The sequence below is a fragment of the Puntigrus tetrazona genome, unplaced genomic scaffold (genome assembly GCF_018831695.1).
Source record: "Puntigrus tetrazona isolate hp1 unplaced genomic scaffold, ASM1883169v1 S000000769, whole genome shotgun sequence".
Taxonomy (NCBI): domain Eukaryota; kingdom Metazoa; phylum Chordata; class Actinopteri; order Cypriniformes; family Cyprinidae; genus Puntigrus; species Puntigrus tetrazona.
Window position 1 is genome coordinate 720,001 of NW_025048378.1, and position 19,697 is coordinate 739,697.

A 19,697-nucleotide genomic window follows, 5' to 3' on the forward strand; every position below is an offset into this window, starting at 1 on the left:
TTACTGACATTATAAAGTAATGTGCATTTTTAATAAATTATATGTAGAATTAACAACAGCAATGCTTCTAGAGCATTTAAAGCGCGTATAATTATATTTCTTCCGGAAATGAAGCTACAAAAGGCGATAGAAAAGGCCTAAGCTGTTCTGCGTAACTTACTACATCTATATCTAAATATAACCGCTACGTCTCGGGTGAATCTGCTTGAATCTGATCGATACAAATGCATCTTCCGCAGGCTCATGCCAAAGCGTGGCACGTTTACGACGAACACTTCCGCCGTCTCCAGCGCGGTAACGTCTCCATCACGCTCGGCTCTCATTGGGTGGAGCCGCTTCACGGCCAGGCCACGCCCACCAATCAGGAGCTGTGCCAGAAGGCCATGGAGGCTGTGATTGGCTGGTTCGCCGAGCCCATCTACGGCGGCGGAGATTACCCCGAGTCTCTGAAGGCGTCTCACCGCGGCGTGATCCCAGAGTTCAGCGCTCAGGAGCGGCTCTGGGTCAGGGGCACTGCGGACTTCTTCTCTCTGGCCTTCGGGCACGAGACGCTGAGGGTGGGTCAAGGCCTGGCTCGGTTCGGGCAGACGGTCAAGCTGGACCTCAGGAGCGTTCTGGTCTGGGTTCAGCAGACCTACGGAGATCCCCGTCTGCTGCTGGCCGAGAGCGGCTGGTTCTCTGACGCTTCAGTCCGAGTCCAGGACACCAAGGCCATTTATCTGATCAAGAGCTTCATCCTGCAGGTCATGCAAGGTGAAAAAATGTTTGTTTATGTGTATCACATTTTATTTTAAGTACATTTGTGACACTGGACGGCCAGAAAGCATTAGGATATTAAGATCACGCTCTATGAAGATTTCCAACTTTAAATATATGAAAACATTTTTATTAGCATTGCTGAGAACTTCATTTGGTCAACTTTAAAAGTCATTTTCTCAATATTTAAATTTTTTTTCTGCCTCGGATTACATATTTTCAAATAGCTGCGTTTCAGCCAAATATCCTAAAGATATTCATTCAGTTTTCAGATGACGTATTAATCTTAATTTCGAAAAAATGGACCTTTATGACTGCTTTTGTGGTCCATGGTCACGTTTTATTATATTTAGTATATATATATTAATACAAGCATTATATTCACAATATATATATATATATTTATATATATATATATATATATATATATATATATATATATATATATATATATATAATTTATTTATTCACAAAATTTTAAATGTAACAAATATATACATTTAAATAAATACTTTTATTTATATAAAATATATATATGTTTATTTACGGTGAACAGTTTTTCGGGACACTTATTATTAATTTATTCATTATTGCTGTCTTTGTGCCGTATGTGTCATTGACAGCCTAGAATGATTAAAAGGTGTTTAAATCATTGCTAAACCCATAAATAATTCACAAAGCATTTCCAAAACGCACAAATTATTAAAAAATAGATTGCATTTCTCTAACCAGTGTGTACTTAGTGCATAAGATCGAAATGAAAGCACGAATGAAGTAAATGCAAAAATGCGTTCTAAGTGACATATAAAGGTCAGTACTGTCCAGTAACACCCGTGTCCTCTCAGCGGTGTCTGTGGAGCGAGTGCGTGTGTTTGGATACACGGCCTGGACTCTGCTGGACGGCTTCGAGTGGAATCAGGGTTACAGCATACGGAGAGGGTTGTTCTACATCGACTTCAGCGATCCTGAGCGCCGCAGACTCCCGAAGACCAGCGCTCACTTCTACAGACGAGTGGTCAGGGACAACGGCTTCCCGGACAAAAACACGCCGCTCGTCGAGGGCCGGTTCCCCTGTGACTTCCAGTTCGGTGTGTCCGAGTCCGTCTTACAGGTCAGAGAAAACACTGCTGTGGAAACCGCTCACAAGGGGATGTTTTACTCTGCATGAAGTGGTCAAACCAAACCAAAAATATTATGTGGACATTTACATTGCTTAGATAGATAGATAGATATTGGGTTTAAATAAGGTCATATTTTTGTTATTTAAATTTTTATTTATGATTTATATACATCTACTAAAAAAAAGTATATATATATATATATATATATATATATATATATATATATATATATATATATATATATATATATAAATTAAATATATAAATTACAATATCCATGAACATATTTTCAACATATGTATTTATATATGAATATTAAATATTAAATATATATATACAGCACACATGCATATAATAAACAAAAACTTTTATTTTGGATGCAATTAATCGTTTGACAGCACTAATATATATATATATATATATATAAAGTTACACAGTGTTAGAAAATTAATTAATGCAATTTTTCATATACAGAGTTTATTCAGTTTTCAGTCTTGTTCCTCTCAGGTCCATCTGCGTCCGTTCTCGCCTCAGTTCACCGATCCTCAGCTGTACCGCTGGAACCTGTCGGGCGACGGCTCTCTCTCGCCCGTGACGGGCGTCCTTCTCCACACGCGTCCCGCACAGTGCACCGACTTCCTGTTCATCCAGCACCACCTCTTCCTGCTGGGGGTCACGGGGTCATCGCACTACCGCTTCGGCCTGGACTGGACGCGGCTCTCGCCCGGCGGCGACCCGGAGGTGCTGCGCTTCTACCGCTGTGTGCTGACGGAGCTCCAGCGCCGGGGCATCCGGCCGCTCCTGGCGCTCTATCACCCCAGCTCCCGCTCGCCCTCGCTGGGCTTGCCTGAAGCGCTGCATGCCAGCGGCGGGTGGAGGAACGCCAGCTCTGTGGAGGCCTTCGCTAGCTACGCTGCGTTCTGCTTTCATGAATTTGGAGACTTCGTTTCGACGTGGATCACCATTAACGAGCCGAACCGGCTAACGGAGTTGTACACAGGAGACCGGGCCGCCGTCGCGCGTCATTTGCTGTTAGCGCACGCGAAGGCGTGGCGTATTTACGATGAGCAGTTTCGACGGAAACAGGGCGGGGCTGTTAGTTTGGCCGTCCATGCTGATTGGGTGGAACCGGCCAATCCCTTTTTAGAATCTCACAAGTCCGCCCAGCAGCGGTTTTTGGCGTTCGAAGTGGGCCGTTTTCTCGACCCTCTGATTGGTGGAGGGGACGAGGGCCGCAGCAATGTTCTGATTGGCTTCTCTGATGAGGAGAGGGCGGAGCTTAAAGGGGCGCAGGATTTCTTGGCTCTCAATCACTTCACGACGCGTTTGGTGGCTCCGTGGGAAGACGCACCGCCGTCGAAGCCCGAGCACGGCTGCTTGCTGATGTCGGACGTCACCTGGCCGCTGTCACACCTGAGGCAGGCGCTCGTGCCCTGGGGCCTCCGCAGGATGCTGGGATGGGTAAGGGATCGCTACGGCGACCGCCTCCCCATCATCGTCACGGCGACAGGAGTGGACGACCAGGCGGTTCACGATGACCGGCTGAGACAGAGATACATCAGGAGCTACCTGCAGGAGGCGCTGAAAGGTGAGTCTGGGTATTTCTTGTAAATACCATAAGAAGTTGTTTTATCATTTTAACTTGTTCTTATTGTTATTTTTTCTATTAATTGATTTAATTTTTTGTTTTTTTTATCCTTAGTGTCACTTACACTTACCAAACAGAGGTGAATAAGAACAGAACAACATTTGATTTAAAGCAAAACATTGCAAGCTTGTTGCCTTAAATCTCTGTTTAACTATATAATTATTAAATATGAGCAATATAAACAAGGCTCATCCAAGAGAACGTGATTATGAAACATGTCCTCATTATTTCTAATAACAGCATTAGAGATTAGAGAGTCAGGTTGCAGAATGCATGTGTTGCAGTGTGTGTGTGTGTGTGTGTGTTATCTAGTGTTATCTGTTTTACACGCCGTAATCAGCCGCTTCCTGTGAGATTTAACATCGGGGTCAAAGGTCACGGCGCTGTAATTCTGTCTCAGAGCTGTTAATGAGCGACCTTTGAGTCGTTACGAGCACACAGCCGTCATGTGGAGACTGTATGATCCTTGAGCTTTTACTGTGTTTGTGCGGATGTGAGTCACCGGCGCTTCACACTTTAATGTGTGTGTGTGTGTGTGTGTGTGTGTGTGATCTGACAGATTACGTGATAAAGCTGTGAACAGCGTGAACTCTTTTTATCCGCATGCATGCATGCTTAGAAAACAGGGTTGTGTGTGCTAAAACTAAAAGGCTCATGGCTAATTATAATAAATAAATTATATTAAAAAAACAATAATCAGAATCAAATGAAAGACTCCTTTAAAAAGCTTATTTATAGCTTTATTTATAATAATATTTAAGTAATAATATATAATAATATAATAATTTTATTTATCTACAAAATGCAAATAACATTAAATATGAAAATGAATTATGACAAAATATGCAAAATAAATAAAACACTTACTAAAAAGGATTAAATATTTTATTTGTTCATCTGCATGTTATTAAAATAGTAAGCAAATCAGGTCAAAAAGGTCAAATTATAATGAATAAATAACTGTAATATATACTGGAATTAATGTATATCACTGTAAAATACTAGCTAGAAAGATAAAAATGTAATTTGTTTACATGCATATAATGTGACCACTGACCAAAGTGAACGTGCAAATCTGTTATTAAATGGTTGCAAAATTATTAAAAAAATATATATATATATTTTAAAAATTTTTATCCATCGATAGTTGTAATATTAATTTAATTGTAAATATTACCCATATTTAAATATACCTAAACATTACGTTACATTTTCAAATATTAACATAGCTTCACTCATTTATGTGCAAATTAATGTTGCAAATATTAAAAAGAAAATGTTGGTAATTAAAAGCTCCTTGAAATAGCGTTTTTAGACTGAATTCAAGATCAGTCTTTGTTTTAATGTCTCTGTAAATGTATGTACAATTGAAAGTGAAATAAAATGCTCACTTAAAAAGCAATATAAACTCTCCTGAGCTCTTTCTGTGTTCTCCGAGCAGCTTGTGAGCTGGACGGCATCGATCTGAGAGGGCTTTATTTCTGGAAGCTTCAGGACCATCATGATCTTCAGTTCGGTTTCTTCAGCTCCGCCGCTCATCACTCTCGACCCAAAGCGTCCGTCAGCCTGTACCGTGACATCATCACCCACCGCGGCTTTCCGTCCGCCCCTGACCTGCGACCTTCGACCTGCAGGGACGAGGACAACGGCACGAGCTGCGAACTCTGCACGCGCATCACGGAGAATAAACCGCTGCTGTTCTTCAGCGTCTGTGTGTCCATCAGCGCCTTCATGCTCTGTGCGCTCATCGTCATCTCCGTGGTGAGGAAGAGGAGGAGAACCCCGAGTAACGTCGGGCCGCAGAGACTCCGAGGCCAGCAGAGGTTCCCCGTGATGAAGGCCACCCACAGAACCCTGCGCTAATAAACCTTCAGATTCACAAGAGAGGAAAATGTGCTCGTCCTCAGGCCATCTGAGACCTGTTTCTTCATCAGGTTCGCACCAGTGTCTTAGCAATGGATGTGAATGGGTGCCGTCAGAATGAAAGTCTGATGAAAACATTGCAATAACCCACAGCACTAGTTAAGATCTGGAGAAGACAAAAGATGTGTTTTAGTAAAAACCAGGGCATCCTTTATGCATGTTAACACTTTCATGTATTGGCACAAGAATTGGTGGAAATTATTGTTAGTGTATTCTAAACATGCCTGAGAAGTTTGAATACAGTGCCACCTAGTGTTCAGAAAAAACGGTCTTTTCCGTGCCAAAAACTTTAAACCATTGCTTCTGCCCAAAACACAAGTCCATAAATTTTAATAACTCTTGTCTCTCACATTAAAATCATTTTTTATTTGTTTAAAGCTGTTTTGAACTGTAGATTTTTCTCTTTATTCACTGATCACTTTATTTCTCTTTATTACTGGACGAAGTGTATTTATGGATTCTGGACTCTATTTTAGTTAAAACATCTTCATTGGCTTATCTTTTGTCCTCTCCGGATGTCAACCCATGGACTGGAGTGCTGTGGATTATTGTGATGTTTTTGTCAGACTCTCATTCTGACGGCACCCATTCACTTCCATTACTGAGACACCGATTCAGAGACACATTTCTCCACATCTGATGAAGAAACGCACTCATACTGATTTCAGATGGCCCGAGGGTGGGTGAATTTCAAAGATTTTGGATGGAGTGTTGCTTCAAACAAAAACGTGCATAAAGTGGACTTTTCAACTAAAACATTGAACATAATTTAACATTAAATATCTCCAGATTGACTGATTGAAGCGGTTTTGTGTTGGTTATGGACAGATGTCTGCATTTCACGATGCATCTGGTTTTGCGTTAAAACCAACAAATACTATACACCTTAAAATACACCTTATTAATTACTTTCATACGATACTTACAAGCAAGTAAAGCACTTTTTTATGTTTAGAAAAACAGTTCCACCTCAAAAAAACACGATACAGCTCAAACAAACAAGCTTTAACAAAAGCACAAGCACTACTTTAAACTTTCCAGAAGGTCTCCATTTATTTCCGTTGTACTCTCTTGACTCAAAATGTTGTCTTGAACCGAAAGCGCTGCTCTTTCAGGAAGGTTTGTGTATATTTTGTGTAATATTTTTGAAGGAGCTGTATCTGCCCATCAGGAGACGCTGCTGGTTAATATGAGTTTAATCGATTAATGCCCCGGTTTGACTCTTTGATGGACTTTGATTGAATTTGATTGAATTTTTAAAGTGAAGGAATTATGGGGCAGCTGTAGGAAAATGGAAACAATGTAATGACAAATATGTCCTTTATATCCTGTGATACTTTATATAACAATAACATTAAATTCTATTGTTTAAAACAGCTCATGTTGAAACTCTATCAAACCATTCATGGAAACGTAGTGTATAACATATATTCTTTTAACAAAAGTGATATTTCCATATTCAGTATGCTAACTGCAAGGATAATGTGTAATTTTCACATGCATTCATGTAGGTACATCTCAAAAAACTTTATCAAGTGAAACTTTCATATATATTTTAGATTCATTACCTGTAAAGTAAAACATTTTAAGAGTTTTCTTCCTTTCATTTTGATGATTAGAGCTCATCTCTTTGATGCCACAATATGAGAAAGACTACTGACCTAGCAATGGTCCAGAAGACGATCATTGACCTCCTCCACAGAGAGGTTCATCACAGAAGGTCATTAGCTGTTAAAGAGTGCTGTATCAAAGCTTATTAAAAGAAAACTTTAGAGATTCAGAAGGAGAGAACTGAAGCTGGAGTCAGTGATCAAGAGTCTCCAGACTCAGACGTCTTCAGGAACAGAGCTGAAAGACACTTCTGAGACAGAAACAACACCAGAAGAGAAAGATATCTGGACTGTCACTCGGTGCTCCAAGCTCCTCTTTTCACATAAAAGTACATTTTGCATTTCACCTGTAAATCAAGGTCTTGAGTCTTGAGGAAGTTGAGTTGTTGAAGATGATAAAGCAGATTAAAATAAATGGACTCAAACCGATGACTGTCCTATAAGGAAACAAAGGTTCTTCAGGGTCCTGATGGTCAAAAAGATAAAGATGCATCCATCATCAGAACATTCAGATATGTATCAGACTCAGATCTTGTGTTTGTCTGCTCTGATTTCTGTGTTGAATCCTGATTGTTTTCCTGCCGCTGACTGATCTGATGTTAATGTGTACACCATCACCTTAAAAGATGGAGCAGCGCAGGTCTACTGCATATACATATAGTCACTCATTGCTTTTTTGCGCTCTTTAAGTCTTAGCATGAAGATAAATTATGTGAGATGCAGGTTTTTGTGTTTAAACCCATGAATGTTTCTGAATGTTTCGGGTGACTGTCAGACGGCTGGATGGCGAGGTGAATTTCTTCAGGCCATAGAAGAGTTATAAAAAGGATTTTGTGAATACTGGCAGGGAGAAAGAATTACTGTCTCTCTGTCTCCATATGCTCAGACGTTTTCTCGGCTCAGACGATGCATGCTGGCGAGCTCAGCAAGAGCCCTCGCAGACGCCTACCGCAACCTCACCCGAGTTACGTCGAATGCATTTCCCCAGAGACGTATTTAGATGGTTGGTTAAGCTTCTCCGTTCCTTCCCGATAGCTGCTCAGAATCATTCGGATCAGCTGTGCCATTCAGTTCAGGGGCTTTACCTCCGAACGAAGCAATCCAGCCTGTCTCCCTTGTCCCTATGTTCTTTAGATCGCATTTGATTGTACCCAAGAAAGGTTGAGGACCAATCTTGGACTTGAGGACTCTGAACCAGGCTTCACGCAAGCTTCTGTTCAGAACGTTAAACATATTTACGTATGTCAAAACTCAAGAATGGTTTGTGGCTATAGATCAGAAGGACTCATACTTGCATGTTTCGATCCTACCAAGACACAGACCGCTTCTTTGGGTCGCCTCCGAGGGTCAGGAACATCATTACAAGGTCCTTCCCTTCGGGCTTTCGCTATCACCTCGCATCTTTACGAAGATCGCAGAGGCTGCCCTTGCCCCTCTCAGGGAAGAAATTCTCAATCATCTCTATGACTGGCTTATTATAACTCACTCACAAGAACTGTTTTGCGCTAACAGGGACAACTTAGCCCGACTGTGACTTCAGGTCAAGTGGAAAAAGAGCGAGGTACAGAGCACTGGACTCAGTTATGAGGACTGCGTTTGTGCATTATAGTTGTGTTTGTAGCTTAGTTCAACTGATGACATATTAGTGACCTTAGATCAGTTAAAAGCATCCAGTCATTTCATACCATTGAATTAAAAATGCAATTCATCACTGGAAAATCCTATTGTGTTGATGTTGGTTTATAGAATGGCTTTAAAAGAGCCAATGGGAGAAACAGATTGTACGGTGCTGTTAGCGATTCTCTTTAAAAATATATTAAAGAGAATGACTTGCTTGGTTTTGTCGTCTGTATAGAGAGGCTACTGATTTGATCTTCCAGACAATAGACTTCAAATATGATCTTTTCATAAGAAAATAATGGGGTAATGGCTAGATAGACCGAAAAAAAGACAATAGATAAATAATAGATAGACAACATACTGACATACTGGGTTCCCGCCAGATCGGTCCTTAAATCTTCATAAGTCTTCATAAAACCTGCATGTCACGACTTGCATGACAAAATGTCATCAGAACCTGGTTTTAAAAAAAGCGGATTATCACTATGGGTTTTCTTCCTTTTTTTCTCAAGTTGTCTGTTGCAATCAGGTGCAGATAATAACTTTATCAACACCCCCCCAAAAGAACGAAATGAACAAAAACTTGTCCTTTTTTGGCATTCAATCCATCGCTGTCTTTTTTGAAAATGTCACACGAAGGGGAGGATCCCGACGATCAGAAACACATTTAAAGATGCATCCATCTCCTGAACGTTCACAAGATTCTGAGCTCACACGGTGAGTTTAATAATGATGCAGGTCTCTTCTTTCATCAGTAAATCACAGAATGCGTGTTCATGCTGTAATAAAGCGACTGTATTTCAGGTGGATCTGATCTGAGCTGGACGTCTGAAGATGATTGTGAGTTTCTGGATGTGAGTGTGATTTTTATCATTCAGATCATTCATCAGATTCAGATCTTGAGTTTGTGTCTCTCAGGTGTTGCTGTGTTTGTCTGCTCTGTTTCCCGTCTCGATGGGCACCGGTGAGATCAAATCAGATTGTTTTCTTCCAAGAGACTGCTCTGATGTTTATTCGGGTGGTAAAAATGGCAGCGGTGTGTACACCATCACCACTGAGAGCGGACGGGTGCAGGTTTACTGTGAGATGATCCCCGGTAAACAGAACGACAGAGGACACTGGACGGTACGCGTCTCAGTCTGAGCTCACTTTATCAGCGAGATTCACATGCAGCTAACGTCTTAGATGGTCCTCATCGTTTTGAAATGTTCTCTTGTTGTGATTAAAACATTATTTAAAGGCTATAAAAAATGTTTTTTTACAGCCTGCTTTGGAGGTAACACTTTACAAGTAATGCCAGTTACATAATCAGGTTACCTTTTTTCAAGCAAAGAAGTAATGCAGTATATTATATTTGAAAAACTGTAGAAATTAGCTTTTGGGTCAATTTGTACAACTTAACTGCAGGTGCCCGGCTCAATTAGACATGTATAGTGATGAAAGGCAAAATAGAGGTCATGCATGAATAGTTTTTTAAAGGGGCTCAAAATGGCAATTTTGAACTAAAACAACAAAGATGAGGAAAAAACTCTCAAAGCTTGCATACCTGCAACTATATTAAGTAGTATTAAAGATATTTTAATGTCCTTTTAGATATGGGGTCTTAAAAATCTTTCCTTTCAGCATCTTCATTTTAAAGGCCCTGTATGGTTCAGTTCCAGAGAGAGTTCAAAAAATGAGCAAAAAAATATAACACCTTTTCTTCTTTTAAAGAGACGTCTCTGAAGAACAAATAATGATGAAACTATACATGTATTTTGTGTTCTTTCTGTCAAAACAACTGCACTGAACAGACAAAGTTTGCATGACTCAAGGCATATGCAATATACAAGATTTTGCTGATTTTAGATTCGAGTTCCTAATAAACCTTTGTTTTGAAATCTGCCTTCCCAAAGAGTCTCACCGAGGCTTCATATTCAGATTGATGAATGCAGCCTATTTTCAGTCTGCGTACGACTAATGCTTTGTGAAGAATAAATAATGTTGATGTCAGAATCGTACCTTTGTGAACGTTTCAGGTGTTTCTCAGGCGAAAAGATGGCGAGCTGAATTTCTTTAGGCCCTGGGACAGTTATAAAAAGGGTTTTGGTAATAAAGGCGGCGAACACTGGCTGGGTGAGTGCTTGGGCTGAACAGAGAAGAACGAAAATTCATGAGAACTTCAGAAATCCAGTGTTCTTTGATGTCCTTCACCCGGTTCCTTTCATGTTTTCAACAGGTGTAGAGGTCCTTCACCAGCTGACGTGCAGATATCAGTATAAACTCAGAGTAGATGTGGAGGACTTTCAAGGGCAGAAGGCTTACGCTCTGTACCAGTCGTTCTCGGTGAGCTCTGAGGCTGATGGGTACAGACTGCGTGTGAGCGGCTTCGTAAACGGAGGAGCAGGTGAAAAAAACCGCATTCGTTTCGTTTCACGGTTTCCAAATGGGCGGATATATACACAAACAATCTGTAAAATATACGGTGAAAAACTAGCAGCTGGGGTTGCTGAAATTCCAGCATAAAAAAAAAAACGGTAACAAAGTTTTTGGTTGTTTTTAAGTTTACAGTTAAATACCGTGATTTCTATAAACACAACCGATGAGAAAAACAAAGAAGAAACATAGTGATTAAGAAAAAACATCAGATTGAAGCTACATTTTGAAATGCAATGCAGGGAATTCTGGGAACATCAGTTTACGTTGTTTTACTGTAAATTTTACAGGAACTTAACGTTAACTATTTAACGGGTTTTTACTGTAGCATTTTCACAGTTTTTTTCCTGTTAAAATCAAAGTAATTTCATGAATTTAAACAAATGATAAAGAGATTTAAATGGGAGATAAATCCTGAAAGCCATAGATCCGAATTTGGTCTCTTGAAAGAGAAGATTATTGTTGAGTGGTGCCGCACTACATTTTATAGACAAGTGTGTGTGTGTTTTAAAGTGATATACTGTCAAAAACAGGTTAATTAGCTTTCTGTAAGATTTAGGTTTTTTTCACAGTACAGAACTATTCATTATATTACATGCAGCATCGTAAACAAGACTTTAGCATTTCTTATATTTTACACATTTTTAGACACAAAGCCAAAATAATGCATATGCAAACTAGAGCCTTATGTAGAACAGGATATGTTCCAGGTCTCTCCATTAATGAGCCCTTAACTATTGCGTGCTAATTTAGTAAGGTAGTTGTTCAGTATAGGTTTTGGGTATGTAGAACATGGTTGTGCTTTATAAGTAACAAACAGCCAATATGTTAAATACAGGCAAGCTAGTTAGAATCAGTCCCTGTACTGAAGTGTTACCAGTATTGTTGTTAACACAATGAAAGTAGTATTTCATCCAAACGAAAGTGCTTCTATAATGAAAGTTGGTCCTTTCTGCAGGTGACTCTTTGAGTTATCACAACGGGATGAAGTTCTCCACCTTCGATCAAGACAGAGACCTTTCAGCAGAGAACTGCGCTTTAAAATACTTTCAAGGAGGGTTTTGGTACAACAGATGCTATCTCGCGACCCCTACCGGCCCCTATTTGTGGCAGAAAAACAGTAAAGAGCGGGATTTTGGAGTCACCTGGAAGACCTGGAGAAACAACTGGAATTCTCTGAAGTCCATCACCATGAAGATCAGACGTGTGTTTTAGAGCAGGGCTGACCGGCGCTTCCTTCAGCTTGCGCTCACCTCCATGCCTTCGTGTGGATCTGTCTTAAAGTAGGGTGACACGCATGTCCCTCGCTTCCCCCATAACCGAATTTTATTGAATTATCTGAAACTGTTTCAGCCATACGCTGCGAAAAAGTCATGAATCATTGAAATCGCTCAATTGTTTTGAAGGTAAATGGTTGCAAACAATTAGTTTAGCTACATTTAAATAAACTAATTTAGTTGACTGACTGTTTTTATCACCTTAAAAAAATTAGCAAATTAAATGAATAATTTTTTCAGTCTTGCAAAATTTGACAGATGCCTGTAAACTGTGTTTTCGTGCCGCATGACGACCGCTTGCTCGCTCAGCACCAGCTTGTTGGATTTTGAAGCAATAAAAGCAATTTTACCCGAGCACTATGTTTCTTGTGTGTTGTAAATGCACACACACTAAATAGTGTACACTAGGTAATACTAATGTGGGCTTCACATGTGAATAAAGAACATATTTCGATTTTTTTTGTTATTGTCACGTCGGTTTTAGGTTTCAGTTTTGTTTGTTTTCATGCCATTTATTATTTTATTAGTACATTCAGTCATTTTTTTTCTATAAATGCAATGCCAAATTTATTTGTTGGAAATTGACTAAATATCGTATTAATAACTCATACCAGCCTAAATAAAGAAAAAAAAGAAAAGACCTCAAGACAAGTGAACAGTCAGCATTGAAATAAGAATAAGAAATTACAAGCAATAGTACAAAAACATATATATAGTAGAACAAATGATAAATGCATGGTTGTGAATGAATTTTAGCCGTTTGTTACATTTCTTTCTTGCAGGTAACATCTGCGTGCTTTTTAACTTTTCATTAGTGTGTTGCAATAAACACAATATGTCTAGACGTCTGTCTGAACATGATAACCATAACCACCCGTGACTTGAGGAACAAAATGTAGTAATCAGACGCCACATTTGCTTTTCCAGTAACATTACACAGTTGCACATATGAAGAACCGATTACATAAAAAAATTAAATGTAGTGCATTAAGTAACGATGACCAACACGACTAATGCATTAGTAAATGCTGAAAATATATATATATATATATATATATATATATATATATATATATATATATGTAACGCCACGCACTCATTTCCTGTTTGCTCAGAATAAAACCAGACCACACAGTGCCCTCATCGCCAAATATATTGAACAATTTCTTATTAAATGCAGAGACGGTCTCTTTAATCAATTCAATGATAATCACTAGAAGTTAAGTGTCCCCAACAAAGAAGACAGAGGAACCAGAACCCCATCCATACAGAATGGAGAAAAAAAAACCTTGGGAGAAACCAGACTCAGTTGGGGTCAGTTCTCCTCTGACCGGACGCCCAGCACTTAACCTCCAGTTCAATTTTAAACACAGCTGTGTCAGGTAGTGTAAATGACTTAGTGTGTGTGTGTGTGTGTGTGTGTGTGTGTGTGTGTGTGTGTGTGTGTGTGTGTGTGTGTGTGTGTGTGTGTGTGTGTGTGTGTGCATCAGGATCTGGTGATTGGGGCGCATCTAGGTGTTCTGGTCTCTGATGAACATAATCTCTGGGTGCTGATCCACCATCTAGTCTGGATACAAACTGTGAAAACAGATTGAGAAAGAGACAGGACTAATATTAGCATGGATGACTATAATATAATAACATTTCCATTTTGCTGTCAGATTGCTGTCAAACTGTCAGTAAAGCAACTTTAATAGGTTGAACAAATCGTATGAACGCGGTTGGTCTGATTTTGTTTAACTTTTGGTTTAGTGCATTTGCTTTTTGCTACTATTTTTATTAATATTATAAAATTAGATGTTTATGCAATGTATAGGCTATATATATATATATATATATATATATATATATCTATATATATATATCTATATATATATATATGTATAATGCCTAGCCAGCAGAGGGAGCCCTTGCCCGAGTCCTAGCTGTGCTCTTCCCCTCTGCTTCCTCTACATCCATTTCCTGTTTGAGAGCTTTATAAACAGTCTACCTTATCAAGCGTTTCTCCTATATCTTCTGACTGCCGTTCACATGTATGTAGCATTGAGCACTTTGCTAGCGAGTATGGAGAAATGATATTTAGATAAGGTCTAAGTGATGCACAGAACAAAGATGTGGTGACGGAGCCACATAGAGACATAAAGCCCTGGCTTAGAGCTGGCTGTTCACTAATTACACACAATCTGGGTTATGTCATCAGATTGTACTTGTACTTGGTGCATATCACATTTTATAGTTTGATTATAATGTTTTTCAGAATATTTTTTTCTTAATAATATAATTAATTACCTTATCAACTCACAAACCCACCCTGGTGTGCTGTAATGTTTAATGCATTTTATTGTGCTGATGGAAAAAAAAAATTCAATTCCATTTTTTTGTTTGTCAGTGAGCCAACGGTCTTCTTCAACCATCTAGTATTTAATTCTTTACTCAGTATTTCTCTTCCAGTAGATGGCGGCCATGATACATTTTCCATATCATTTCTGTGAAGGAAATAGAGACACGCAGGTCTTTAAAGGGAATTTCACATAAAATAGCACTTTTTTGCTATAATTACTAATTGAGGCAAACACCGTAAATACCATAAAGCCCCCAAAACCACAAAACTGAATAGTGAAAACATTAATAAATAACAGGCCTATAAAGTATTTATGTAAATTATTATGCAAACGTTCCCATCAGTATTTGCAGCTTGTTGGTGTCTCTCTCACACATAAACACATACTGGTGCATCTCATTCAAAGACGAGAGGGAATGCTTCTGGACATGCTTGGTCATGTGTATTATTCATTTTTATGTCCAGTCCTTAGTTCCCATGCAGTAATAAAGTAAAAATGGTATTATAACCCTTCCATGACCTAGAGAGATTCACCTTGACGTCTACTCACCTGAGAATCACCACAAACATTTAGAAACCATTCATTGTTTTCACAAATCCCATATTTTCATTCTTTTTCTGTTGCTACAATGTTTAAGGTGTACGACCTTTGTTTTACAACAAATTTAAGTTGTGTTGTGCAATCTCTGAATGATTTCAAGGAGGATATAAAGAGAGGAAATGATAAGTCACTATTTTAACGGTGACTTTTATTTTTTCATTCTTATGAAGAAACACTCGTAGCCACCAGCTCGGCTTCAGTGATGCGTTAATTATTATATTTTGTTTGCTATTATCCATGTCCACAAAATGGAGCTTGGGATTTGTTCGGTTTTTAAGTTGCTGCGAGTCTGCTGCTCATAGTTTTCATTCGAGTCTATGCCCAACATTTGGAAAGCGGCTTACGTTCTTGCTGTTTCATAGGAGGAAAACCTATAGAGTCAAAAATTATCATCATATTTCTATAAATTCAGTGCTAGCTCCTTGAATACCAGATAAATTTGCAGCAGTTTTTAATCTGAAATATTTTGGCCATATACCATTACTGCTGCTATGGTTGAGACAAATGATCGTGTTTTGGGGTGCTTTGGACAGAATTGCACCCCTTTATTTGTGGGTTTATTATAACGTTAGGTTCAGTAACTGAAATTAAACAAACTGGCTTTATATCCTAAAAAGTTTTAATTGCATCTGTGTCATAAAATCAATCTTTCTCGAGATTAATAATGGTGTTCCCCAGGGTTCGATTTTGGGGCCTTTTAATTGAATTTTTTTTTTCTCCGTTTTTTTATAAATTATGTTAGGATATTAAAGCGAAATTACACCTGTATGCAGACTCTTATTCCTATGCACACAAAACTTCAGATTGAGTTTAATACTATACTGATGAATTAAAGACTGTCGCAAAGAATCTCAGTGTTTTACTTGAATTATTTTAATTCAATTTTAATTAGTAAGTTTTCTACTGCTGCTACGATGCCAAGTCTCTCTTGTAAAAGAGGTCATTGATCTCAGTGGCACTGAAATAAAAGTAGAAATATATCAAATAAGAAAACTCAGAAATGCTCCTTCACGGATTATTTGTATTTATGTCACTGGAGGCAACGCTAGTCAGGTTAAGGTGGCTGTGCAGTGGTGCGTTGGCCGTCTCCGTGTGGTCTGTTTAGTATTGTTTTAAATAGAGAGCTAAGAAGAAATAATGCACTCAAGGTAACATTAGCAAACCATTCTCTGAACCTTTTTGTTAGCTGGCTAAACGATGCTGTAGGCTCCACCTTAAATCACCACACCGGTGATCCGAACTTCAAGCAACTTCAAGCACTGTTTAGTCAAGTAACAATAGACTTTTTCCGTCCTTTAATTCTTTCTACATTCACACTACTGTATATCAGTTTATACCAAAGTAGATTTTCTATTTCACAAACAGCTATATATTTAAACCGAGCTTTCCGTATTGTAGAGATCCTATCATGGTTTTTACGTCATGAACATTTTAGTTGTACATAGAAAACCTATTTAGTTGGTTAACATAATGCAAAATGACATTTTAGTAAAACTAAATTTGACTGTTTCAGAGCAGACGTGGACACGGAAAAGCATGCCATGTGCTTCAAGTCACGAACCCAGTTGAAACGAAGAGGGCAAGGGATTTTTTTTAAGGAACGTGTTGATTTTATTATTTTCAAACAAGACAATATCATATTTGCTTTTTTTGGCATTTTAAACATGTGTTTCCGTCATAAAAGGTCAAAGCACGTGATACTCAAAGCTGAACTCTACTTCGCACGTCTGATCTTCATGGTGATGGACTTCAGAGAGTTCCAGTTGTTTTTCCAGGTCTTCCAGGTGACTCCAAAATCCTTTTTTTTACTCATTTCCTCCGAAAAATAATGACCAGTTGGGTTTGTGTGATAGCAAGCGTTGTACCAAAACCCTCCTTGATAGTAATTCATGACACAGTTATCTCCTGTAAGGTCTTGGTCTTTATCGAAGGTGGAGAACTTCATTCCGTTGTGATAACTCAAAGAGTCACCTGTATTAAAAGAATCAGTTTAAGCATTATGATTTAAAACAGTGTCCATTGTTATCATTTTGTATCAATTCGTTACAGTCACACGTTAAGAAACTGGAACAAAAAATGGCTTTTTTAGTGTATTTTTATTTTATTTCACCTGCTCCTCCGTTTACAAAGCCGCTCACGTGTAGTTTGTACCCATCAGCCTCAGAGTCCACCGAGAACGACTGGTACAGAGCGTAAGCCTTCTTCCCTTCAAAGTCCTCCACATCTACTCTGAGGTTATATCTGTATCTGCGTGTCAGCTGGTGAAGAAACTCTAAACCTGTAGGAAACAAAGAGACAACGAGTATAATCTGAATTCATACTGCATTTCGGTTCAAATGCGAATCCTATTGCAAATTTGATCCATTCTTTCTCAAAAACGTCAAACAAAACTCCACCCACCCAGCCAGTATTCTCCTTCGTAATTGCCAAAACCCCATTTATAACTGTCCCACGCTCTAAAGAAATTCACCTCGCCGTCCAGTCGCCTGAGAAGCACCTGAAACACCGAAAACACTTTCACGCCATTCATCTTTTTCCAAACATCTATAAAGAGGACCAGTACATTAATTAAGCAACCAATATCCTCCCGCAAGGTGAAGGCGTTGAAATGTTTACCGTCCAGTGTCCTTGGTCATTCTGTTCGCCCGACTGCATATCGCAGTAAGCCTGCACCGGTCCGTCTATTGTGTTGATGGTGTACACACCGCTGGTACTATATCCACTCGCATAAATATCAGAGCAGTCTTTGGCGAGAAAACACTCTGATTTGACGTCACTGGTGCCCATCGAGACGGGAAACAGAGCAGACAAACACAGCAACACCTGAGAGACACAAACTCAAGATCTGAATCTGATGAATGATCTGAATGATAAAAATCACACTCACATCCAGAAACTCACAATCATCTTCAGACGTTCAGCTCAGATCAGATCCACCTGAAATACAGTCGCTTTATTACAGCATGAACACGCATTCTGTGCTTTTCTGACGAAAGAAGAGACCTGCATCATTATTAAACTCACCGTGTGAGCTCAGAATCTTGTGAACGTTCAGGAGATGGATGCATCTTTAAATGCGTTTCTGATCGTCGGTGGATTGAATTCCATAAAAGGACAACGTTTTGTTCATTTGGCAACCTGCTTTATCACACCCAGATGGTAGCACAACGTACATTTATTGCAACATATTGATTTGATCTGAAAGCGATTATCTGATTGCAACAGACCCCTTAAGCAATAAAAAAACACCTTAAAGAGAGAGTTCACTCAAGAAGTTTATTTCTTCTGCTAAACATGAAATGTTTTTATAACGTGACAGGAGCTCCCATTGCATTTTATTTAAAGGGACAATAAGATAAAGACCCCCATATCGAGGTCAGGTGCGTTAGAAATGTTCAGTATAATTACATGCAGCTATTAAGAACTTTTTCTCCCACAAAAAATGGCCAGTGGGCTTTGTATAATAACAACTGTTGTACCAAAACCCTCCTTGATGGAGTTTCAAAGCGCAGTTGTCTCTAGAAAGGTCTTGGTTTTCATCGAAGGTGGAGAACTTCATTCCATGCTGATAACTCAAAGAGTCACCTGTATTAAAAGTATTCGTTTGAACCATTTGGTTTAAAAAATCCCTCCATTGTTATAATTTTATTCATTACAGTTATATTTTTGGAAAATAAAATGGCAACAGCTTGTTTTACCTGCTCCTGCAACATTCAGAAATCATTCATTTTTAAACAGGTCATCGGATGCGAAGTTTAATTTATAGGTTGTTTGAAAATCAATGTGTGTTGAACGCGTGTGTGCATATCCGTCTTGTAATGATAAATATCCAAACAGTGCTTTTTAAAAAAATTGCTATATTCTTCAATCAGGCTGTTCTGAGATTCCTGTCACAGTGATGAAAAACCTGATGAAAGTGCTCCAGAGCCAGTGAATCTGACATCTTGGCAAATTTAAAAATGGTGGCTAATGCTAAACTTAAACTTAGTAAGATTGTTATTCACTTTGGCACTAATGGTGTTCGACACTCCCAGGTATGATTTTGGACAATGTAATCTGCTCTGGTCCCCTCCCTGCTTACCGGGGTGATGAGATTCACAGCAGACTGCTGGGTCTCAATGGCTGGATGTCTAAGTGGTGCCCGCAGAACAACATAGGCTTTATAGACAATTGGATGAGTTTCTGGGGCAGACCTGACCTGTTGAAAAGAGATGGTCTTCATCCCTCCTGGGGTGGTGCTGCTCTTCTATCTAGAAATATGGCATATAGTCTTATAGCTCCAACATGACCAACTAGTGCCCAGGTCAGGAAGCAGACAGACCGGCTAAACCGACCGTCTGCTAGCTGCCTCACGTCACAGGAGGCAGTTAATTCTCAGCACATAG

The 19,697-nt window shown here is 39.1% G+C and overlaps 3 protein-coding genes across 4 annotated transcripts in view; 2 read left to right on the forward strand and 1 right to left on the reverse strand.

The window, feature by feature from the left end:
* Positions 1-6,824, forward strand: part of klb (klotho beta) — a 10,754-nt gene extending 3,930 nt beyond the window's left edge. Inside the window, exons 3-6 of the mRNA XM_043233198.1 lie at positions 240-753; positions 1,602-1,867; positions 2,385-3,465; positions 4,967-6,824. Of these exons, the coding sequence (XP_043089133.1) occupies positions 240-753; positions 1,602-1,867; positions 2,385-3,465; positions 4,967-5,388 (2,283 nt within the window). The 3' untranslated portion in view covers positions 5,389-6,824. The remainder of the gene's footprint in view (positions 1-239; positions 754-1,601; positions 1,868-2,384; positions 3,466-4,966) is intronic.
* A 2,470-nt stretch (positions 6,825-9,294) lies between these two features.
* On the forward strand, positions 9,295-12,724 carry LOC122335356 (microfibril-associated glycoprotein 4-like). The gene is made up of 6 exons (XM_043233183.1): positions 9,295-9,395; positions 9,483-9,518; positions 9,597-9,803; positions 10,697-10,793; positions 10,897-11,064; positions 12,052-12,724. Exons 2-6 carry the CDS (start codon positions 9,513-9,515, stop codon positions 12,306-12,308), a joined length of 735 nt encoding a protein of 244 aa, XP_043089118.1. The 5' UTR covers positions 9,295-9,395; positions 9,483-9,512; the 3' UTR covers positions 12,309-12,724.
* Positions 12,725-16,899: 4,175 nt separating this feature from the next.
* Positions 16,900-18,453, reverse strand: LOC122335363 (microfibril-associated glycoprotein 4-like). 2 transcript variants are annotated; one of them, XM_043233191.1, is made up of 6 exons: positions 18,337-18,453; positions 18,214-18,249; positions 17,929-18,135; positions 17,713-17,809; positions 17,423-17,590; positions 16,900-17,283 (listed from the first exon to the last, which is right to left on the reverse strand). In XM_043233191.1, the coding sequence occupies exons 2-6, from the start codon at positions 18,217-18,219 to the stop codon at positions 17,027-17,029; spliced, it is 735 nt and encodes a 244-aa protein (XP_043089126.1). In that variant the 5' UTR covers positions 18,220-18,249; positions 18,337-18,453; the 3' UTR covers positions 16,900-17,026. The 2 variants fall into 2 exon arrangements, with proteins under 2 accessions (XP_043089126.1, XP_043089128.1); XM_043233193.1 differs by having other exon boundaries at positions 18,214-18,351.
* Positions 18,454-19,697: the final 1,244 nt, after the last annotated feature.